The 25831-nt window shown below is 43.7% G+C and overlaps 1 protein-coding gene across 1 annotated transcript in view; it reads left to right on the forward strand.

Moving 5' to 3' along the window:
• Spg7 (Paraplegin) overlaps nucleotides 1-25831 on the forward strand; it is a 794115-nt gene that overhangs the window by 294849 nt on the left and 473435 nt on the right. The window contains 1 exon segment of the mRNA XM_067084903.1: nucleotides 2576-2809. Within this exon segment, the coding sequence (XP_066941004.1) occupies nucleotides 2576-2809 (234 nt within the window).

Raw genomic sequence — 25831 nt, forward strand, 5'->3', positions numbered from 1 at the left:
ATGATAATGATATTTTTTTCATTTCTGATGGTTGCATACTAAACTTCACGCAATGTCAAAAAAGGAGCCAAAAAATGAACTCTTAATCTCAAAAACTAAGCGTGCTGTGATTTTTTGAAAAAAAAAAACTTTTTTTCCGCTTCGGCGCTAACTCCCGAACGCCGCCAGCATACGGCAGACACTTTCGTAAGTAGAGGCTCGGCGTTTAAAGGTTAATGGAAGGTTTCTCTCTCTCTCTCTCTCTCTCTCTCTCTCACTATGTTAATCAATACAGTATTCAGAATATTCAGAATTCCTAGTTATCACTACACTAGCACCACCAGTGTACCCCGACCCACTGCTGTGATCATACTCGGAAGAATCCAGGAGAAACATTGGCCACTTCAAGATTCTGGCCTGTATCCAAATTCAATACATTTTACCTCTACATGTGTAAAAAACCCCTACGGGATGCGCCCACCAAATTTGACGTACTCTTAATAGAAATAATCGCACTTGCTGGAAGTTTAACTCCTCCTGATGACACATTGGTGCGATACTCACCAGTTGTAGTGACAGTGAGAAACTTGTTACAAGGAAAATAGAGAAGACTCTATACAAGATCAGTGCAGCTGATGCAGCGATTTCTTTCAATAGTACTTGTCTAAGAGAGGGATTCATACTAATAATAATAATAAAAACAAATATCTTTTTCTCTCCTTCTGTCTCATAAACAAAACACAATACGGTACATGGACTGTACATGCAATACACTACCAAATAACACGGATATCACTTTGTTATAACTATTTTGGCTAACAATGAAAAAAATACTGTAAAATATTTAAGAAACATTTTGATATTTTTTCTTTGTCATACACACCCCACAAAGGTGTATAAGCATATATGGGTTACCCCAGCCTACCTTGCTTTTATCATTATTAGTGTATTTTTATACAGCAACTTTCTTATCATTTGATACCGTACTGTATCATTTCATTTGTGTCACTTGTAATTTGATAAAATTCCCTTTTTTTTATTCATACTGTGTTTCCGTACCCAGAATTATGTGCCTAGACTGGGCTCCTTATGTATGTTAGTTTTAAGAACATTATTTTTCATTATGATCACTGATTTCACAAGTCACCTTACCGCAGAAACTGTGCTTAAAACTACCCTATGTTTACTTCTTTAGTATATATAGTACAGTATTTCTCAGTGATGATTTTTCCAAAGCAAATTCATTTTAAGAACAACTAAAGAGCAATTAATTATCTGCTGTTTTATCATAATTAATGATTTTTTGTTTCACCTCATAGTATCTAGGAAGCTTTATGTGGAAGTTTGTGTGTTTACATTTACATAAGGCATTTCATCAGTGATGTTGTCACTGTTTAACTCTATTTTTTTATCTATCTTTTTTTAGTCAACTCTAATTTGATTATCACCCAAATCATAACAGTACACAAATAAAAATTTTATCACTGTCGATATTAAATTTCCTATCAATCATTAATTTTTCAGTTCATTTCATGATGTTGTTTGTGGCTTCCAATGTTTAAATTCATGTTTCCTAAGCTTCATTAACAAAAAGACTTTAAAAATTTTTTTATTTTATTTTATTAAAGGATATTAGCTTGTAATGAAATAATCATGGACAATGCAGAGAGAGAGAGAGAGAGAGAGAGAGAGCACAAAGAAACTACATACACACACACACACACAGACAAGCCTTTCTTTCTCCCCATCATTTGTCATTTTTCATTTCTTGATGTTTTTTCCTAATTTTCCCCACATATTTTCTGTTGACTCTGATGTGTCATTCCATAATTCACTTTGTCTAATCCTATACAATCCAGAAAACTAGGTTTTCTTGCCATGGCTATATTCACTGAGATGATGGTGGAAGACCACATGCTTCAGTTCTTTCTTCTCTCCTGTTGGTGGATTACTGTACTGTCTGAAGCTAATTAGGATCATCATCTTGCAGACAGAACTCCGTAAAGTGGTGCCTTCCTTTTTCATTGTATATTATTTATGATTTGGGCCACCAGTGGAAGAGACTTATTTGACAATCATCTGTAAGCCGTATTGCAGCAGAAAATGAGTAGTGTATGCTGCTCATTATGAGGAGCATCAGTATCAACATTCCTTCAAGATGCCACAATATCAGACTGTGTAGTGTGTAAAGCCTTTCATTTCTTCTACTTTGAGAGATATTTTTCCAGTCAGTGTTATGGATGATGATGCTTTTTCAAGTTCAGAAGAAACTTTCGTACTGTATTACTTAAAAGTACCATAGACCACATCTTATTTTTCTTGTTAGTTTGTACCTGTTATTTATAGAATTTACTACTTTCTTGATATGGTTTTATTTACTTAATGTCGCAGCTGTTTGCCTCATTTGTGCATTTGCCATCTTTTTACACATCTATGTATTTTTTCATTTGGAAGCTTGTGTATCAAATTAATGGTCTTGTAGACTTGTTCTATTTGAATGTGTATAGTATACATTTTCATTAACAATAATACTAGTGCATTTGTGCCCTCTTGTTTATAGAGAGTTATACCTTTAATTTGATTTAATTTTTTCCAGATGGATCAGAGAACCTTTCATATGAATATTGTAGACCTCCAACATTTTGAGGAGCGACTTAGGGAATCCGAATCAAGACTAGGCATTCGGGCAGATCAAGGGATTCCGGTTGTTTATGAGAGAAGTGGAGACACAGCTGGAAAGCTTTTAGCCTCAATAATTGTTGTAGCCATCATTGTTTCTCTCCTCTCCAGAAATATGAACATAAGAGGTCCACTTGGCATTGAAGGAATGGTTAGTTCTCAGTTCACATTACTATTTTATGTTGTAATTTTCATGATATTGATGCATATGGTTTTGTATTAACTGTATAGGTGACTGAGCATATGATTATTATGCAAGGCTTTGTTTTGGCTGCTTATCCTAAACTTACACATATCTCTAAGTCAGAGTTCCTTCACTTTAATTTTTGATCACTTAAACTGAATGAAATTGTTTTTAACTAATTATAAGGATGACAAACTGACCAGAATCCAGAGAGCATTTGTGTACCTAAGAATTAACAATGAGTAACAAGCAGACTATAAAATGAATTAGAGTTCTTAGTGATGGTTTCATTTAGTCTAAACACCCTTTTAGGTGGAATATTTAGTTCTTGACTTCCACCTCTCGCTAACAGATTAACTCCATCTTTGGTGCTTAACTGTTTGTAAAGGATATTTTCTTGATTATGAAATACATCTGTTGCCCTGGCTTTCCGTCATGTTTGTTTCTCTTTTAAGGAGAGAATGCCTTGTTGAATTCACATAGCTTCACTGAAGAATATTTATAGTTTATGTGGAAGCTGTTTCAAGGGGGAGAGGAATCTCTTTTCTCTCAATTTGAATCTGGATACTATACAGTATCTAGATACTACATGTATCTCTTTCCTATGGTTACTTCAACCTCTGTCATTTATTATCAACTTTCTCCCATCTTGTTTTGTAACTTCTCCAATCATGACTTCGTAGTACAACTGCAGGGTTTTGCTCCAGTTTCACCTTTAAATATTTTATTACTTTTATATACTTTCCATATCTGTTATTATACTGCCCAATCTCAGCCATAGTATGCCTTCTGAATAATCAGGGACTTTTTCACTGTCCTAATTATTCAGAAGGGATGTCATGGCTCAGATTGTATTTCACATCAACAGGCAAGTGGGAGTTTTGGAGGGATTTTCTATGAACCTATATGTTTAGACCTGAGAAGTAACAAGAGGAGCACTTTAATGTTAATACAGTATATTAAGGGAGAACTATTTCTTAAAACTTAAAACTCACCCATGGATTTTTTTGGGTGGGCTAGTTCTGGAGACAGGGTTCCCATCATTCTGGTCAGTTTGCCCATCCTTATACAGTAATTAGATTGGGGATGATTGTACTGTATATTCGTAATTAGATTGGGGATGATTGTACTGTATATTCTTGCAGTATGCTCAGTCTCAGTCATGGCTGGTGGGTTTACTTACACTTTGGCCAATGTGTTATATGATTATCCTGTCAGGACATGGTAGGAAGTAGGCTTATGGAATTCAGCATTAATGAAGGATTGAACTCTATGAAAGGGTAATGGTGTTTCCCAGAATTTTCAGTTTCTTTTTTTCATAATATATAATGACCGGCCCGTTAACAAATTTAGTACCCAAGGACCCCTAGACAACCTCTTTGCACAGATGATGACTATTAGCACTGACTTAGACTGCAACTGTAATCAACAAAGGATTGGCAAAGGAGATTCAGGATCCTTGTAAGGATACAGGAGTTGTGTATTGCAAAAGAAAATGTTAGCAACAGTTGTGCTAGTGAAATCTACATGCAAACATAAACCTAAATCAACAAATGGGAAGAACGAAAATGATTTCAAAGTATGCAAATTCCTGTAGAAAAAAGTTGGCAGAGTTAGAGCTAGGGACAGTTATCATTTTAGAAGGAACTGTGTGCTCATCAGTGCAAAGTCAAATACCCATTCCCACTTGTTTTGCAAGTTGAAATCCAACAATAATGAAATGATGTTAGATGTCAGACTTCATTTCAACTTCAGGAATGGGAGGGTTGAGTGATGTTTAATAATACAGAGCTCTGTTTGACTTTACTGAAGAGGATATAGTAGGCATTTTTCTGGTGGAAGTGTGGAAGGTACACGAATTCCCCAGAACATCAATGATCATCCTTTTTTTTTTTATGTACCCTTCCATATCAATGTAGAAAATGAGAAAATAGGAGTTTGATCATGTGAACAGAAGGCACCACAGTCTTACAGTTGCTTCAGGTTCGATGGACCTTCTTGAATATGTAAAAGTGAAAAGATCTGTAACACCTGTTCTAAACCAGATCATAGAGGCTACATGTATGGAACCATATGGTCATGTTTTTTAACATGAATAATCAGTCCTCACAGATCCAACACAGAACATGTAAGTGTTGGATATTGTACACTCCTCTCAATGGCCACTACTTCGAGCGTCATGGCAAGATTTCGTAAAACAAGGAAGGTGTACTTGAGGCAGGTTACTAAAAGGCGCCATTCCCGTCAACAACATTTTACTGACGTTAAGTCATACACAAAAATACAATCTAATCTTGGTAAATAAGTACCTCTTAATACAAACAATGTTGAACAATTTCAATACCAAACAATACTGCACAAATTACAAGTTAACACTGAATAATAAAAAATGTAGATTCAACAGATATGTCAAAAGACTTTTAAGTAAGATCAAAAGCTATTCAAAGTAGTGAAGTCAAGAGGAAATTTGCAACAAGGAACAACTATTCTGCCAACATTTATGCACTGACTTCTAAACGTGAATTATTTCATGTATACCAAATAATTGTAAAGGAAGGTGGGTAAAATACAGAGGGAGATATTTTTTGTGTTGGTAAGAAGTGTGTTCTTATCTATATGAAATCAAATACCTATTCTTATATGTATACTCATGAAGATCAGTGATAATGAGATGATGGCTGAGAGGAAACCCTCTTTTCATCTTTGTTAGAGGAGTTATATTTAATATAGGTTTTATGGTTTTAATTAGGATGAAGTAAATCTGTGGAAAGTACACGAAGTCCAAAAACCACCATTATCATCCTGAACTTAAGGACACTGATGTACCCTCTGAGGCAAACCTGCTGCCTCATACTCATGAACCTTCTCCTATTAATAGAGGCAAGAATCGTATTCTTTGAACTTAGTGAAGACTTCACCGATGAATATATGTTGAAAGCATTTATCATACAAAAAGAGCATCACCATAATGTGTGATCCAAAAAAGGGATTTTGACAAAGGAAAAATCTATTTCTGAGGGAGGACCTGTGTCACCCGGTGAAATGTCCCTTGAGCACACATTTCTAGGTATAAATATTGCTAAATATACCAGAGAAAGAAAGCCAACGGGAATGCTGAGGTTACTACCCTCAGAGCGATCACCTATTATGTAACAGGTGTCGGTATAGAGTAGGGTGAGTGAATATGTCTACTACCACAGGACCTAACTCTGTAGAATGTCCCGATGTCATAACCCCCGGTACGAGAAGAGCCGTTCCAACGGCAACTCACCCGGCCTGTACCTGACGACCTGAGCGCCACCTACCCTCATTCCAGGTTAGCACCCACACAACTAGCTTGGTATGCCTACTAGGGGGAAATTGAATAACCTGGGAGGGTCATTTGGTGGCACAGGTCCTCCTCAGAAATAGATTTTTCCTTTGTCAAAATCCCTTTCTGAGCTTCGACCTGTGTCAGTCGGTGAAATTGTATCAGAGAATCATACCAAGCAAGGTGAAAGATTATAAGTGACAAATAAAAGATAGAGATAAATAAAGGCACCATTACTTAAGCCTAATTTAATTATCTCAGCAGCAGAGAAATATAAGTTAAACATTAAACTTAAGACTAAGAATCTTTGTGGACAAAACAAGGTTCTGAACAGATAGTATCAAAACTTAAGGTAACCATAAAACATAGACAATTAACAGTACTTAAACTTAAGACTAACACAAAGAAAATTTACAAATCCACTTAAACCTAACACCGCAAAACAGGTACAATTATATATACATAAACTAGGGCCAGGATGTGAAGCATGCGTGGCCCAGGAGAAGATGGCAGGGAAAGCAAATGAGGCAGGCAGGCGGGAGGGGAATGGGGGAAAGACTAATTAGGAGGGAGGGATAATACTCCCTGCAGCCACTGTAGGGAACTTCAGAGCTTCCAGTGATTTAAGATAGTGGCGCTTAAACACTGATGGAGGTTTCCAACCCGTATACTTTTTTAAGTCATCAAAATTCATATTGTAGAATTAGTTTGTGGAGGTTGCCACTGCCCGGATATCATGTACCTTCGGTACTGAATCTGGGTTAGCTTGTTTAATAAAATATAAAATCTGTTGTCTGATAGCTTTTAACCCTTAAACACCTACTGGACGTATCATACGTCGACTAAAATTGTCAGTTGGGTGCCAAGTGGACGTACCTTACGTCGACTACAAAAAATTTCAACCTTCGGTCAACTTTGACTCGACCGAAATGGTCGAAAAACGCAATTGTAAGCTAAAACTCTTACATTCTAGTAATATTCAATCATGTACCTTCATTTTGCAACAAATTGGAAGTCTCTAGCACAATATTTCGATTTATGGTGAATTTTTGAAAAAAAATTTTCTTACGCCACATGTAAACTCGGCCGAAAATTTCAGGAAATCTTTTGTCATTTTGTCGTAATTTTTTGACTGTTCTAGTATTAGCCGTTACATAAAGTTTTATATATGAAAATGTGCACAATTTCATGTAGAATACAACAGAAAATAACTCATGGTTGTAGCTTTTATCAGTTTTGAAATATTTTCATATAAATCACGATAACTACTAAAATTTCAAGCTTCGTCAACTTTGACTCGACCGAAATGGTAAAAAACGCAATTGTAAGCTAAAACTCTTACATTCTAGTAATATTCAATCATTTACCTTCATTTTTCAACCAATTGGAAGTCTCTAGCACAATATTTCGATTTATGGTGAATTTTGAAAAAACTTTTTCTTACGTCCGTGCCAGAAATTCTTTCATCACGTTGTCGTAATGTTTGCACTGTTTTATATTAGTCGTTACATAAAGTTTTATATATGGAAATGTGCACAATTTCATGTAGGATACAACAGAAAATAACTCATGGTTGTAGCTTTTATCAGTTTTGAAATATTTTCATATAAATCACGATAACTGCCAAAATTTCAAGCTTCGGTCAACTTTAACTCGACCAAATGGTCAAAACGCAATTATAAGCTAAAACGCTTACATTCTAGTAATATTCAATCATGTACCTTCATTTTGCAACAAACTGGAAGTCTCTAGCACAATATTTCGATTTATGGTGAATTTCTAAAAAAAAAAAAAACTTTTTCCTTACGCTCTGCTGCATGTAACTTGGCCAACATCTCAGAAATTCTTTCGTCATGTTGTCGTAATGTTTGCATCGTTTTACATTAGTCGTTACATAAACTTTTATATATGAAAATGTGCAATTTCATGTAGAATACAACAGAAGATAGCTCATGGTTGTAGCTTTATCAGTTTTGAAATATTTTCACATAAATCACAATAACTGCCAAAATTTCAAGCTTCGTCAACTTTAACTCGACCAAAATGGACAAAAAACGCAATTGTAAGCTAAAACTCTTACATTCTAGTAATATTCAATCGTTTACCTTCATTTTGCAATAAATTGGAAGTCTCTAGCACAATATTTCGATTTATGGTGAATTTTTTGAAAAAACATTTTCCTTACGCTCTTGCGCCGGTAACTCGGCCGAACATCTCAGAAATTCTTTCATCTTGTTGTTGTAATATTTGCACCGTTTTATATTAGTCGTTACATAAAGTTTTATATATGAAAATGTGCGCAATTTCATGTACAATACAACAGAAAATAACTCATGGTTGTAGCTTTTATCAGTTTTGAAATATTTTCATATAAATCATGATAAATAGAAAAAATTTGACTTTCGGTCAACTTTAACTCAACCGAAATGGTCGAAAACTGCAATTGTAAGCTAAAACACTTACAGCGTAGTAATATTCAATCAATTAGCTTCATTTTTCAACAAACAGGAAGTCTCTAGCACAATATTTCGATTTATGGTGAATTTTTGAAAAAAACATTTTTTTACGTCCGCACGTTACGAATTCATGCATCATTTTGTGATAATATTTTCTCTGTGTTGCTTTGATCGTTTTACAATTTGTTATATACCAAAATCATTGCAATTTAGTGTACGATACAACTAAAAAAAATTAACTCATTAGCTTTAACTGTTGTGCTTACAGCGCAATTTGTATACAATTATATAAGTGTTTTTTTTTCGCTGTCATATATTCCAATATTTATATATGATAATATTTTTTTCATTTCTGATGGTTGCATACTAAACTTCAGGCAATGACAAAAAAAAAGGAGCCAAAAAAGGGATTTTGACAAAGGAAAAATCTATTTCTGAGGGAGGCCCTGTGTCACACGGTGAAATTCCTTACTAGCACGAATTTCTAGGTATAAATATTGCTAAATATACCAGAGAAAAAAGCTATCAGGAATGCTGGGGTTACTACCCCCCGATCGAGCATCTATAATGAAAATAGACGTCGGTATGGGCAAGGGTGAGTGAAGTCATCACTACCACAGAACCACACTCTGAAGACATCCCAATGACAAAACCCCCGGAAGAGCGGAGAGCCGATCCAGCTCCCGCACTCACCCGCCCGCCAGACGGCGACCCCAGTGCCATCTGAACTCATTCCAGGCTAGCACCATCCCGGGCTTGGTATGCCCGTGCAGGGGGGGGAAACTAGGACCTGGGAGGTCACAGGACACAGGGCCTCCCTCAGAAATAGATTTTCCTTTGTTAAAATCCCTTTCTGAGCTCGTCCCTGTGTCACCCGGTGAAATCGTAACAGAGAACCATACCAAGACTGTGAAGATGTAAGAAAACAATTATGTAAGGTGATCATGCATAAAAACGCGTACTGTAAGAAAATAAGTTTAATTATTTCTCATGACCAATTCAGAACTTCACAACAGAGGAAATCAGAATAATAGTTAGGAAAAGCTTGTAAACATACAAATTGACGTGAAAATATAAATGTACGGCAAAAACATGAAAGGAGGTACAAAATAATGAATACAAAAATACAGAAGCACCTCAGGACTTAAACCTACAAAATAGCACACATCAAAACATAATCACAATAAACATTATTTAAAGGCCAACAATTTCAAGTATCATATAAATTGAGGAGCCAGGCAGTGAGGTATGATTGGCCCAGGAAAACTGGCAGGGCAAATAAATGAGGCAGGCGGGCGGGGGGGAAAGGATAAGGTTGAAGGATAATTCTAAGGTGGGGGGGATGACACTCTTGACAGCCACCGTAGGAAATTTCAGAGCTTCAAGTGTTTTCAGGTAGTGGCGTTTAAACATTAATGGAGATTTCCACCCCGTGTATTTTGTCAACTCAGCAAAATCCATATTATGAAAATAATTGGTAAGAGGTAGGTACTGCTCGGATATCATGAACCTTGGGAACTGAATCCGGGTTAGCCTGTTTAATGAAGTATAGGATTTGCTGTCTTATAGCCTTTAAAGAAAGTGTTCCACCTTTTTCCCTGATAAAAAGAGGACCAGACAAACACTGAGAAGTTCTTTGCAAGTAAGCCCTCAAGGTAGCGACTGGGCACAAAGACAGGTCTTGTGGAAGAGGAACCACCTTCCAAGGGGACCACCTATCTTGAGGGTCATCATTTTTCACTAGGAATCTATGATCTGGGGAAAGTAGAACTTCTCCTGACGGGAGGAAATCTATGTGATTGACACCTCTAGAGAGAGCAGACAGTTCTGAGATTCTGGCACCTGAAGCTAAACTAATCAGGAATAAAGTCTTCCTTAACAGATCTAGATAAGAGCATTGGGCATTATTAATATCTGAGGCTAATTTCAGAACGTCATTAAGGAACCAGGTAACCGAATGTGGGCGTGTTACCGGCCTTAAACGAGCACATGCTCTAGGGATGGAAGAAAAGTATGAGTCAGTTAGGTCAATCTTGAAGCCATGCAAAAACACCTTTCTCAAAGCTGATTTTGCTGTTGTAACAGTGGCCGGGGCTAGGCCTTTTTCAAACAATGATCTAAAGAAGGTTATCGCTAAATTAGTGGTCATAGTTTGAGCTTCAGATGCCTTCAGAAAAGATGCCAATTTTTTTACTGCTGAGTCATACTGTCTGAGAGTAGAATCTCTCTTATCAGATTCAATAAACAGAGCATTAACAGGGTCAATATTTGCCCCCCTTTGGGCGGCAAACTTCATAAAGTCCATAAAGCCAGGGCATTCAGAATTTTTGAGGAAGCTGGCACAGTCTTCGTTTGTACTATCTGAGTCAGCCTGGGTCTGGGTATCTGACGACGCCGCAACTTGAGTTCCAGGAGAAGAGGAAACCAGTTGTTCTTCGGCCAATTGGGTGCTACTAGGGCTACTTGACTCTTGAATGACCTGAGCTTGTGCAAGACTTTCATCAGCATGTTTATTGGGGGAAACAGATAGATTCTCTCCCAACTGTTCCAATCTATGGACATTGCATCTGTGGCGTAAGCTTGAGGATCTAGATTGGGAGCCACATAACAAGGGAGTTATGATTGCTCTCCGTGGCAAACAGATCTACCTGAAGTCCCGGAACACGATGGCAGATCCAGTTGAAGGAGTCCTTGTCTAGGGACCATTCCGACTCCAGCGGAGTCAACCTGGACAGAGAATCCGCCACTCGTTCCGCACTCCGCTAGATGGGTAGCTGACAAATGCCAGCTGTGTTTGTCCGCCAGGGAGATGGCTAACATCACCTGGTTTATCCGACTCGATTTGGACCCGCCCGTTTATGCAATGTACTACTACGGCGCTGTCCAACACCAGCCTGATGTGAATCTGGTTGGCGGGACGAAGCTTTTTCAGGGTTAGAAACACTGCCATTGCTTCCAAAGTGTTTATATGGAACTGTTGAAACATGGTAGACCATGTCCCTTGTACCTTTTGTTTTGGTGAGTATCCTCCCAGCCGCTTAAAGAAGCGTCTGTGTGGGATTACCAGAGCTGGAGGGGGAAACTGAAGAGGGACTGACTTTGAGAGGCCCTTGACTGTGGACCATGGCGAGTCTTTTCCTTAAGATTTGAGGAATTGATGAGACCCTGTCCCTGAGCCTGACATTGGCTCGTCTCCGCCACACTCTGTTTATGTCTTTTAATCTCGCTTTTAGGAGCAGGTCTGTTACAGAGGCGAACTGAAGAGAACCCAAAATTCTTTCTTGTGTCCGGCGGGAGGCTTTCCTGTAATTCAGAAACTTTCTGGTAGCTGTGGCTATTTCCTTCCGCTTGGCCGGCAGAAGAGATAGCCTGTAAGAGGTTAGGTCCCACTGGATACCCAGCCACTGAAACCGAGCTTCCGGAGTTAGGCGGGACTTCTCCCTGTTCAATTGGAAGCCTAAGGATTCCAGAAATTCAATCACCATGGCCGTAGCTCTCCGGCACTCCTCGACGGTTGAAGCCCAAATTATCCAATCGTCCAGGTACGCCGCTAACGATATCCCCCGGGATCGCAACTGCTGAACTACTGTTTCTGCCAGTTTTGTGGATATTCTGGGCGCTATGTTGAGCCCGAAAGGCATGACCCTGAAGGAGTAGGCCTGTTTCCCCAGTCTGAAACCCAGGAAGGGAGAGAAGTTCTGCGCAATCGGGACGTGATAGTATGCGTCTGAAAGATCGATAGAGGTGGTGACGGCTCCACGCGGAAGTAGAGTCCGTACCTGCGCAACTGTAAGCATGCAAAATTCGTCGCATTGTATGTAAGGGTTTAGACGCGATAGATCCAGGATTACTCTTTGTCGACTGGAGTCTTTTTTGGGAACAGAAAACAGCCTGCCTTGGAATCTGAGGTGTCTCACTTTCTTTATTGCCCTCTTCCTGAGCAGTTCCGTCACAAAGTCTTGTAGAGCTTTGGAGGAGGGTTGATGAAACCTGGTCAAGGGAGGAGGACCCTTGATCCAGCTCCAACCTAAACCTTTGGACACTATGCTGTGTGCCCATGGACTGAAGGACCACTGGTCTCTGAACCAGAATAGTCTTCCACCTACCTGGCTGGTCTCACTGGGAGGAAGCGGGTTTGTTACCTCTACCGCGGCCTCCTCTTCCCCGGGAGAGGGACTGTAGGGCAGCCTTACCTCTATAGGAGGCTCTAGCTCTACCCCCCCTTGCACTCCTGTTAAGGCCATGAAAGGCCCCACGACCTTCATAAGAAGGGTTATATGCCGGTGACGACACATAAGAAGGAGTGGCAAGGGAGTGTTGAGCTGGCTGAACCAGCACAAACTGTTGAGGTTGAGCCTTGGAGGTGGAGGGTTGGCTCACCACCGAGACAGGTACCGCCTGGACAACAGACTGATGTTGCTGTCTTCTATGCCTCCTGTACCTTTTTCCCGGTCTATACTGGGAGCCGCCGGACTCTGGGGTCTTTCGTTTAAAGGCCGGAATACCCCACCGGGAGCGCAGACCTTGGTTAGCCCTGGTTGCCTCAGCCAGGACACTGGTGACTTCTTCTTCCAGGAACAGATTGGCTCCCAGAAGGAACTCTTTTATGAGCTTGTTGGGCTCATGTCGAATGGTAGCGGCCGGCGAAGATGAATTTGCGACAATTCAGCCGCGCCACCATGAAGTCAAATAGGTCCGACTGAAACCCTGCTAACAAGGATTTCGTCAAGACCTGAAACAGTGGCTCCTCGGAAAACGAGACGGCGGTTGCCTCCGCCAGGCACAGCAGAGACCGGCTCAAGCGACACCGTGCCTCGAACTCAGCCTTCAGGTGAGCTTCCGTCAGTTTGGGAAGCTGCTCACTGAACTGGTTGGATGCGCATTCTGCGTCCAGTTTACCAGTCGTAAACGTGGCTGGAGCATCCTTCCAGAAGTCGTCACCCCCTGGGAAGATTAGAGACGTGGGGTCCATCTCTCTGAGCTGAGGCAAAGGCTTGCCCTCAGCACATGCCTGAGCTGTTGCGAGAGCAACCTTAGTCAAGCAGGGGGTTGGGAGCTTATCCCCAAGGGAGAACATGGTGAAGTTGCCCTTGAAGGGGGTCAACTTAGTGTTCTCCGCTTGCCACTCTGTAAAAGTGCGCATCAGAGCCGATTGCGCCTGGTCCCTAGGGAAGATCACTGTCACCTTAGGGACCTTATCAGAGCGTACCCAAGCTTCTTCTGTCAGCCTAGCGAAGCCTGGGTAGGGAGGCAGAAGATCTGGAGGGAAGAATTCTAGCTCCTCCAGTCTATGAGTGCCTAACCCTTCGATAGTCAAGGTGTCTTCATGCCGGGGAGCATGAAGGGCTAAACGCCACGGGTTCCCTTTGTCAAATGGAGGGAGGGCGGAGGCGTCCAGGATGGGATAGTGCACCGCAGTCCCCCCGGAACGCACGATATTGGAGAGCATATTCTCCTGGTTCTGAAGCCTCTCCGTGAGCTTGCTCAACTTCGCCTCCACCTCCATAGAGAACCTCTCAAGCAGCATCCCCGCAAACGCCTCAGGGTCAAAGGCAGGCTGGCGAGGAGGGCTAGGCTTGGCCGCTCTCTTACTCGCACCTCTGCCCGAGGTACTTGGTCTGCTCCCGGAGGCCACCGGACCAGCGTCCTGTGGCTTCGACGGGGGAAAAGGGGATGCCTTGCGGGAAGACGAAGACTTATAGCCTCTCGCCTTCCACGACTTCTTCAGCTTGGGGACAGTAGACTGGGCTCTGTCCTTCAAGAGAGAAGATTTATGAAAGCCCTGAAAAGAAGAAACGGATGATGACGGGAATCAAACAGGGCGCCCGCCCCACTGCCTCACTTACCTCCCTACCTACCTCCTGGTCCTGTTCCGTGTTCATCGGTTCCAGGTCGAGATCTAACGCAGCGACGTCCTCCGACACCTCCTCGTACAGTGGGTCATCCTGAATAGGCTGGGTCTCTACCGGATTTGCTCGATGATGGGGCGGCAACCTCAGCTGGAACAGCCGCAGCAATCCGGGCGCCGGAGTACAGGATGTTCCAGGTTCTCATCGAGAACATAAGGTTTCTCCGACGGAACGTTCCTACCGAACCCAGCCACCCAGGCACGGAGGGACTCGAGGGCATCCTTGCGGGAGGATTCGTCGGCCTGAAAAAGAGAGGGAGTATCAAAGACCGAACTATTATGGTAAGATCATTAAAACCCAAAATTTTTAACCATAACATTATATGTGAGAGCCCCCAGAGAGGCGGAACAAAAACAATCGGCTTACCGACTCGTCCTGGATACACCCGTAGAGTGCGAAGCAAACCTCACAGCCATCCGGGTGCCACACGAAGAACTTCTCCTGACGGGAGGAAATCTACATGATTAACACCTCTAGAGAGAGCGGACAGTTCCGATATCCTAGCACCTGAAGCTAAGCTAATTAGGAACAATGTCTTCCTTAACAGACTCAAATATGAACAGTTATCATTATCAGTTTCTGATGCTAGTTTCAAAACATCGTTAAGAAACCAAGAAACCGTTTGAGGACGGGTTGCTGGTCTCTGACGAGCACATGCATTTGGGATTGATGAAAAGTATGAGTCTGTTAGGTCAATGTTGAAGCCATGCAAAAACACTTTCTTCAAGGCTGACTTAGCTGTGGTAATTGTAGCTGCAGCTAGACCTTTTTCAAACAATGACCTAAAGAAAGAGATTGCCAAATTGGTGGTCATAACCAGAGCTTCAGAATGTTTAAGGCAAGATGCCAGTTTTTTAACTGCTGAATCGTACTGCCTGAGAGTAGATTCTCTTTATCTGATTCCAAGAACAGAGTGTTAACTGGGTCTATATCCGCCCCTCTCTGAGCGGCGAATTTCATAAAGTCCACAAAGCCAGGGCATTCAGAATTTGAGGAAGCTGACACAGTCCGCGTTTGTACTACTTGTGTCAGTTTGGGTCTGGGTAACAGATGACACTTGAGTTTCAGCTCCAGCAGAAGAGGGTACCAGCTGCTCTTCGGCCAATTGGGAGCTACTGAGCCACCTGCCCCTTGAAAGACCTGAGTTTGTGCAGCACTTTAGCAGCAGGTTTACCGGAGGGAACAGGTAGATCCTCTGCCACTTGTTCCAGTCTAATGTCATTGCATCTGTGGCATGAGCTTGAGGGTCCAGGTTTGGGGGCCACATAACAAGAAAGTTTGTGGTTGTTCTCCGTGGCAAACAAGTCTACCTGGAGACCTGGAACCTGAAGGCAAATCCAATCGAATGAGGCTCTGTCCAGAGACCACTCCGACTCCAGCGGAGTTGACCTGGACAGAGAGTCCGCAATGACATTCCGGACCCCTGCAAGATGAGTGGCTGATAGGTGCCACTTGTGCTTTGTCCGCCAGAGAGAAGATGGCTATCAACTCACCTGATTGATACGACTCGACTTGGAGCCTCCCTGTTTATACAGTGTACCACCACTGCACTGTCCAAAACCAGCCTGATATGGATCTGTTTGGAAGGGAAAGCGTTTTCAGAGTCAGAAACACTGCCATTGCTTCCAGGATGTTGATATGGAACTGGCGGAAACATTGTGGACCATGTTCCTTGTACTTTTTGTCTTGAGAATATCCTCCCCAGCCGCTTAATGAAGCGTCTGTGTGAATTACTAGTGATGGAGGAGGAAATTGACGGGGCACCGATTTTGACAGACCCTTGACTGTTGACCACGGCGGGAGTCTTTTTCTCAAAACTGGAGGGACCAGAGACACCTTGTCCCTGAGTTTGATATTGGCTCGTCTCCGCCACGCTCTGTTTGTCTTTCAGTTTTGCCTTCAGCAGCAGATCTGTGACAGATGCGAACTGAAGAGAGCCCAGGATCCTCTCCTGAGTCCTGCGAGAAGCTTTCCTGCACTTGAGGAACTGCCTGGTAGCCTTGGCTATCTCTCTCCTTTTGGCTGGCGGAAGAGACAGTCTGTGTGAGTCTAGGTCCCACTGGATACCTAGCCACTGAAACCGAGCCTCCAGAGTTAGACGGGATTTCTCCGTTTATCTGAAAGCCTAGGGACTCCAGAAACTTGATCACTATGACTGTAGCTCTCCGGCATTCCCTGACAGTGGATGCCCAGATTATCCAGTCGTCTAGGTATGCGGCTAGCATGATCCCCCGGGACCGTAACTGCTGTACTACTGTCTCTGCCAGCTTGGTGAATATTCTGGGGCTATGTTGAGCCCGAATGGCATGACTCTGAATGCATAAGCTTGCCTTCCCCAGCCTGAATCCTAGGTAAGGAGAGAAGTTTCAGCAATCGGGACGTGATAGTATGCGTCTGAAAGATCTATAGACGTGGTGATGGCTCCACAAGGAAGTAGAGTCCGTACCTGAGAGATTGTAAGCATGCAAAATTTGTCGCATTGTATGTAAGGGTTGAGACGAGACAGATCCAAGATTACTCTTTGTTGAGCTGGAGCCTTTTTGGGGATGCTGAACAGTCTGCCATGGAATTTCAGGTGCCTCACTTTCTTTATGGCCCGTTTTGGAGTAGTTCCTTCACAAGTCTTGCAGGGCTTGTGAAGGGGGTTGATGGAACCTGACCAGGGTGGTGGGTCCTTGACCCAACTCCAACCCAGTCCCTTGGAGACTATACTGTGGGCCCACGGGCTGAAGGTCCACTGATTCTGAAACAGGTAAAGCCTCCCACCTACCTGAATCTTCTCATTGGGAAGGGGAAGGTTTACTTCCTCTGCCCCGGCCACCTCTTCCTGGGAGAGGGACCGTGGGCAGCCCCTGCCTCTGAAGGCAGCCCTTGCTCGGCTTCCCCCTTGCATTTTTATTGAAGCCACAAAAGGAACCATGGCTTTCATAGGATGGATTGTACGCCAGAGACGCCACAAAGGTTGGGGAGGCAAGAGAATGCTGTGCTGGCTGCACCAGCACAAACTGTTGAGGTTGGGCCTTTGAGGTGGAAGGCTGACTCACTGGTGAGACTGGTACAGCCTGAACTATGGTTGATGTGTGTGTCCTTCTAAACTTCTTATACCTTTTCCCGACCTGCCATGGGAACCGGAGGGGTCTGAGATTTTACGGCCGGAATACCCCACCGGGAGCGGAGGCTCTGGTTGGCCCTGGTTGCTTCAGCCAGGACATTGTTCACTTCTTCTTCGGGGAACAAATTGGCTCCCCAAAGGAGCTTTTCATTAGTTTATTAGGCTCGCTCATGCCTAATAGTGGCGTCCACAAAAATATGTTTTGCGACAGTTCAGTCCTTGCCACTGTAAAGTCAAACAGGTCTGCTTGGAAACCCTGCCAGCAGATATTTAGTTAAGACCTGGAAAAAGTGGTTCATCTGCATACAGCACAGATCTCGCCTCTGCCATACACAAGGAGTTCATAGCCGGCTCGGCCGACACCTAGCGTCGAACTCCGGCTTCAGGAGGGCCTCCGAAATATGGGAAGCTGCTCACTGAAGAGAGTGGATGCGCACAGTCTGGGTCCAGCTTGCCAGCCGTAAACGTGGCGGAACATCCTTCCAGAATTCGTTCACCCTGGGAGGACCAGAGAGGTGGGATCGGTCTCCCTGAGCTGAGGCAAAGGCTTGCCCTCCATGCATGCCTGAACAGTTGCCTGAGCCACTTTCGACATGCAAGGAGTTGGGATCCTATCCCCAAAGAAAACATCGTAAAATTTCCTTTGAAGGGGGTCAACTTTGTGTTTTCTGCTTCCCACTCCGTAAAAGTGCGCATCAGAGCGATTGAGCCTGGTCCATATCACTGCACCTTAGGGACCTTATCATATTTCATAAAGAATCGTTCAGATAGTGAAACAAGCATGAAATTTTGAGGAAGTGCTCTTTAAAGCTCCTCCCTCTATCAGAAAAGTGCCTAACCCTTGCGATAAAAATTTAATCTTCATGCCGGGGAAGATGAAGGGCCAAATCGACAGATTCCCTTTGGCAAATTTTTCACTAGAATGGCATGTATTTGCTTCAGGATGGGATAGGTAAAGCTCTTCCATACTATTTCTTGTGAGCATATTCCTGTTTCTGAAGCTTCCTCCGTACAGCTTGCTCACCTTTAAATATAGGGGCCTATATGCAGCATGCCAAGAAAAGGTAGAAACAATAATTATAATGAGAAATAATGCCCGTTCAACAATTATCGTTTTAAGCATGGATCTTGGTTTCTGTGGTTTTAGATCCTAATGAGGCCACTCTTTCGAATAACTCATCAATTTTGAAGGAAAATTAATAAATGTAAAAGTGTATGTCTGCACACAACCAGGGCACACTGGTGACATCACTGCTGTGTAACTCAGCATGGGGTTCAGTGCCAGCTAATCCAGCTTTACTAATCCTGTAGTCTTAGACTAGTAGTTGTGGTATAGTTTAGTTTATGTCCCAAATGCTTTCTAACAGCCCCAGACCAGCTATAGTTAGATGGGTCATCCTGAATAGACAGGATGTGCCAGCGGGAGAGCCGGCAACCAAGCTGGTATGGGGCTGCAATGATGGTTCATGTACTTACCCGATGGTGTACAGATCACACGGGACTTAAATGGCACTGGATGAATGATCGGGCTAGGGGTGTAGGGAGACCAACCTAGTTGAATCCCATACAGGAATGTGTGCTTTGTTTAAGGTGGTAAAAGGATAACCCTCGGCCTTAATCAAAAGTGAAATCATGGCAGAATGTGATGCCAATCAATATTGAGCAGTAGAAAAACAAACTGGAGTTTGTGTTGTCTTTGTCAGAAGGACAAAAGAGGTGAAAACAATGACATCACCTCCAAGTCATCATGTCCTAGACCATGATGGGTACACAATGCTGGTGCAAGGAACATTCTCATGTTCAGTGAAATTAATGAAATGCCACTGATAATGGATCAGTTCCTGGATGAAGGTGATGCACCTAGAGGCCACTTCAGGAAAAATGCTTCAAAAACAGACATGTGAACAGTTATTGTTTAACAACACTAAACTGGACCGTGCAAGAAAGCGACAATCCAATGACCAGACCAGCAACACTGAGACTAGTCGCTGGTCTCTGCCGAACCAGTCATGACAATGAAAAAGTTTGCATTTTCTGTGAGAAAGTGGCACCCATGCATCTGATCTTCAAGACAGGCTGTGGTACTAAGGGCCTTGACTTGAAATTGCATGAATGTGCAGAGATACCCAGTGATGGCAAGCTCCTTGCTAAGTTGACTGGTGGGGATGTCATTGCACAGGAGTTTAAGTATCACCATGCCTGTCTTTGTGCCCTCTACAACAGAAAAAGGTCCTACCTGAGGAGCCTTGAGAAAGACCAAGGTAGCACTGAGTCAGAATCAGATGTGTATCCACTAGTTCTAAAGTCCAGAACTGATGACATACATTGTTGAAAACAACCTCTTTGTTCAGATGATCCAGTCACATTTCGGTCTGGCAGATAGATGCCACCTCTACCAACAACGTCTGGAACAAGGTGTAGAGTCACCAGCTGTAAATTCCACGAGACTCAAAGACAAACTTCTGGCAGAAATTCCAGAACTTTGTTGTGCACAAGACCAGGTTTACCAGTTCTCAGCAATGGCTCTTGACCAAGCTTGAGCAGACCAATGCCTTTATAAAGGCTGATGGCGAGCCATTGGGCTGACTGGATCCGTCAGCACTCAGAAGATGGATGGTGGCTGGCCCAGAGATCAAACAAGTCTACCTGCATACCTGGAACAGAGGTTCAAAGTAAGGAGTCTAATGAGCAGACAACACACCATGAACAAACACCTCATGATGCAGAAGACATTCTTGGAGAGAGTCAGATAAGCTGTCATTGTGCTTTGCAACAGAGAAGATCCTTTCAACTCAGGAAGAGAGCCAGGATCCCTGTATTCCATTGACAACAAAGCACTGCCCAAACCAGCTCAGCAGAACTTTTGGACAGACACACCTTGACAGAGCGTTTTCAGACTCAAATTTCCAGAAGTTTTCAGACTCTTGAAACAATGCAGTCTCCTTCTATGAGCCGATAAAGAAGAACAGAACTGACTTCTTCAGGCAAGAAGCTGCTCCTGTAGAACAGTCAAAGCAGAAACTTCTGAAGGAGGAGGAGGAAATTTTCTCTGGGCTATTTATATCCTGTCAGAGCCGTGAATGTGATCTGCAGGAATCTTTTCCAAAACTGGAGGGACCAAACATTCCTTGTTCCCTGAGTTTGGTGGTAGGCTGTACACATGTCAGAAGTCTCAGCTGACCTCAGTCCTGGAGAGTCATGTTACACTAGAAGACAAAGAACCAAAGACTGATGTCCTCATTGTAGATGGATCAGCTTTCCATGCCTTGACCAAAGAAAGGAAAGACCTTTGAGGGCTATGCACTTTGCTCCTTTTGGCTGTGAAGAGACAATCCTATAGCAGCAGTACACATCATCACATCTTGTATTTGATGTATACAATACATCCAGCCTCAAAGCTGAGACCAGGCTTCAACCTGTTTAAGGAGGAAGCCTAGGGACAGAAAGAACACAATGATCCAACTGGCTCTCCGGCATTTATACGACACGTGGATGCCAACAAGACAGAGTTGTTCCAGTTCCTGGCAGACAAAGATGCCCAGATGTAACTGCCACAAATGTTGTCATTGCCAGCGGTGAATATTCGGGCTGCTATGTCCTCAGCACTCATGAGGCTAGTCTTCAGAACTGGAAAAGTGCTCTCATGAATCCTGCTGACACCGAATCTTTCTCCATGCAAATATGCCACAGAACATGGAGCCAAGACCATCACGGTTAAAGAAATGACACAGATGTTCTTGTCAAGGAAGTCAGTGTCTCCACTCTCCACAATTGTAAGGCTAGAAATTTATGGGTGGCATTTAAAGCCAGAGGCCAGAGCCTGCGCTGGATTTTGTTGTGCATGACCTTTGCAACTCTGGGCCAGTTCTGAAGGTGAATAGCATGCTCTTCTTTCATGGCCACAGGCTTTTGATACAGTGTCAGCCTTCCGAAGTCCCAACAAGGGGCAAAGACCGAAGGGCAGACATGGAACATCTTTCCAGAGGCCTCCACTGACCCAACTCCAAAGTCTGAGTCACTACCCTGAAGGTCCTGGGCTGAGGTTTGTCCACTGACTTCTGTATGAAAAGATCCAGCACTCTGGCACTGTGGGATGAGGTTTACTTGATATGTTTGCCAGAAAACAAAGGGCATATGAGGCCATTCCACCAACCAGGGAGCTCTCCTCCAACACACCTTGCTTCTGCTTCCCAGGCTTTTTGTGTGTGGGGCAAAAGGCCACCCAGTGTCATTGCCATGGAGCCAGAGAACCCTGCAAAGGTTGGGGATGGCAAAAGTCTGCTGTGCCCATGGCAAGTCCTCTGGACAAACTGTTGCCCTTGGGCCAAGAGGTGCCAACAGCTTACCAAATGTGGATGGTACAGCCTGTCTATGGTTGGGGTGCAAGTGCCTTCAAGCTGGGTCTTCCCTGCACAGCTCTGTGCACTTGCCAATGTGAACCGGAGACTAAAGATTTTACCTCTTTCAGTAGAATAATCTAGCTTGAGCATCCAACTCTGTTGTCATGTTACCTTCTTATCCTCGAATTTTTCAAAGGTGTTGTTGAGAGACCTATCCATAGGAATAAATTAGCCCCCAAATCGAGCTTTTCATTAGTTTTTCTTTTTATGGTTACAGTGGCGTCCACAAAATTGTTTGTGACAGTTCCATTACTATTTCACTGTAAAGTCAAACAGGTCTGCTTAAAATCCCTGATCCAGAGATATTTAGTTAAACCTGGAAAAACAGTTGGTCTGCTTACAGACAGATGTCGCCTCTGCCATACAAAAAACTTTTATGGCAACCATTTTGCGCCAACTTGGGCTACAATTCATTTAGTAAGGGTTTTCAATAAAATGTGACGGTCTGGGTCCAGCTTTATAACCTAAAAGTGGACGGTTTAAAAAAAAAAAAACGCAGGATTCCAGAGAATAGATGCTCCCGAACCAGTGAATCTCAACATACTCCTCCATGCATTTTGAAAAATAGCCTGAGCCATCTTGGACATGCAGGTTGCCATCCTATCCCCTAAGAAACATCGTTGAAATTTCTTTGAATGTTTGTGCCAAATTTCATGTTTGTTTCACTATCTGAGAACGATTTTTACAGCAATCTGCTGACTCCATAGGAAAGATGACTGTCTCCTTAGGGACCTTATCTGTTCTCACCCAAGCTTCCTCTGTCAATCTAGCGAAGCCTGGGTAGGGGGGAAGCAGACCTGGAGGAAAGAACTCCAACTCCTGAAGTCTGCGCGTCCCTAGGCCCTCAATGGTTACAGTATCCTCATGGTGGGGGGCATGAAGAGCCAAGCGCCAAGGGTTCCCCTTATCGAAAGGAGGAAGGGCGGAGGCGTCCGGAATGGTGAAGGACGGAGCTGACTTGCTGGAGCTCACGAGCCCGGAGATCTTGGTCTCCTGGCTCTGCAGCTTTTCCAGTACTGTCTTCCACCTCTCGTCCATCTGCTTGTTGATCGTATCAAGCAGCATGCTTGCCAATTCCTGGAAATTGGAAGCAGGTTGACGAGGGGGGCTGGCTTTGGCTGCCCTTGCTCTCGACCCCTTTACAGAGGGAGTGTCACTAGCAACGGAAGCCGCCGGGCTAGAAGCCCGTGACTTCCCCGGGGGAAAGGGAGTTGCCTTGCGGGAGGAAGAGGACTTATATCCCTTACCTTTCAGTGACTTTTTTACCTTGGGGATGGTCGATGTTGACCTATCCCCAAGGTAGGAGGACTTCTGGAAACCCTGGAAAGAAGATACAGAGGATGAAGGGGAATTAAAAAGGGAGTCCGCTCCCCCTGCCTCACTTACCTCCCTACCTACCTCCTGGTCCGGTTCCACATTCATGGGCTCCAGGTCCAAGTTAATGGCCGCCACTTATGCTGACATTTCCGCTGCTATGACATCCTGGGAGGGCTGCGTCGCTTTCCGGTTATGTTCAGTCAAAGGGGCTGCCACTTCTGCTGGGACAGCCACAGCGAACCGGGCGCCGGGGAAGAGGAGGTTACAGATGGCCTCCGACAGAACATATGGCCTCCCTGACGGGACGTTCCTCCCAAAGCCAGCCACCCAACTCCTAAGGGTGGCCAAGGAAGCGTTGCGAGAAGCTTGATTGGCCTGAAAATAACAAGGACTAAGTAACTGCACACCAAGGACTTAAAATATATATAAGGGATATAACAAAAACCTTAAAAACTATCAAATAAGTCAAGGAACCAGGTAAACTAAAGGCCGAACTTTAGGCTTACCGACTTGTCCTGGAACTGTTCAAACAAGGCATAGCACACTTCACATCCATCCGGGTGCCAAACGATCAAGTCTCCCACCCTGACTGCGCAGCCGGAGTGGGAGCGGCAGAGACAACATGGCCGCAGGGCTGATGCAGCACTGCGGTGCACCCGACTCCTGGCAGCGTACCATCTGTATGGATAAACTGTATATGAGTATGCTTAACTGAAATACGCGGAGTAAATCCGGCAGAGATAGGGGCCTTATGTTCGAGCAGATAACAGGTCATGCAATTAGCAGATTAGTCCTGCCGAGTATTCGGTGAAGCAAACAAACATTATTCATGGCAAATAAGTTAAGGAACGCCGGAGTTAAACCGACGGAAATAATATCTACCTTAACCTAAAATCATGCAACATGACAGAGTAAGTTAAGTGACGCCGGATATAATCCGACGTGAATGATATATATATCTTAACCTAAAGTCATGCACACTTAGAATTAAATATAATTGCCATAGGTGCCGGAGACCAGCAGAAAATTCGCTGGTTAAATACATGGAATAGCAGCTTTTTAAATGCTGGACATGTCATTCCAGTACTGAGACCCCGGAAACCCCGCTACCCCCGCCACTGGTTACTATGTAGGGGCGGAGTGGTTCACTATTAGGGCAGTTCTCGTATGTCTATAGGAGAACGAAGTGAGTAAAGCCAACCTACTAAAACCAAAGACCACCGGAGTGGAAAAGGCTAGCGGCAACGGGGCAGGTGTCGGCGAGTCAGCAAGGGTTGTGTAGGCCCTGAAAGTGTCCGGAGTTCCGTGAACCAATGAGGAAGCGAACAAACGAAACACTAGCGAGGTGTGTGACGTTAAAACGGATACCAGGAGGGTGGATAACCTCCGATTGGAGACCTGTCTAGGTCCCCCCCCTAGAGAGTGACTGCCCCGAGAGGACGACACTCCACACACGGGGAGGGATAACACATCACCTGCTATACAGGGGAGAGGTGGGAGAGTAACGACATGGCTGTGTCACGATACTAAGGTCGACTGAGTGGGGGAAACCACCAGACACTGACCTCAACCCCCTTACTAGGTGTTGAGATGTACCGAGCCTCCCCCCCAAACGGGGAAGAAGACACTTGCCAGAAGTTACGAAAAGAGGTTAGCCTAAGCACATTGGATTACTGCAACCAAACTCCCATCTTTTCCCTGAAGATGAAGCCTATAAAGGGAAAAAGAGGGAGAGAGTGGAGGAAGGGGAGGTAGGGGGGGGACTGTGAAGGGGAGAGAATTTTTGTTCAGAAGGCCAACCGAAGACCGACATGTAGGGCACAGGGCTATGCATTGCAAATCACTTTTCTCCCTTCATTAGAGGGGGAGAAGGATTAACAGAGAATCCAAGCATACCCAAAACATACGGAACAGCGGATGGAACAACGAACGTGGCGCTCCTTCACCGCCCACACCTCCTTCCACGACTCAGCGACAAAGTCGGGAGAGAAGGGAGCAGAGTCAATGAGCAAAAGCTAACCTCGTAGCCTAACCCACCGATTAAGGCGAGAGGGTCAGGCTAGTACCACAAAACACAAAAATATACTGCTAAAATTTAACCAACAATAATACATCAATACATAAACAAGTCAAAATTATAAAATAATAAAAGCTTGTGCTAGGGGTATGTTCTACCCGAGCGAAGCGAACAGGAAGTGGGCAACCAAAATGGCCCCTCCTGATGCCAAGCTAAGGTAATATTAATCCATAAATATCCATGTCATCCATTGTATCACAATTCAGAAAAACCGACTGTAAGACAGCACCAGCCTGGGGAACAAAATCTACTCGAGCGAAAGCCAAAAAATTCTTTATGAAGGGTTTAAAAGCATAAAACCATGGGAGGACGCTCCCTAAAGAATTGATACTAACACCAGTATTAATACCAGCACGCTGGCCCGCTCAATGTAGATAAAATTCCCCAAAATGAACTCCCTGAAGGGGT

The sequence above is a fragment of the Macrobrachium rosenbergii genome, chromosome 41, assembly GCF_040412425.1.
Source record: "Macrobrachium rosenbergii isolate ZJJX-2024 chromosome 41, ASM4041242v1, whole genome shotgun sequence".
Lineage (NCBI taxonomy): Eukaryota > Metazoa > Arthropoda > Malacostraca > Decapoda > Palaemonidae > Macrobrachium > Macrobrachium rosenbergii.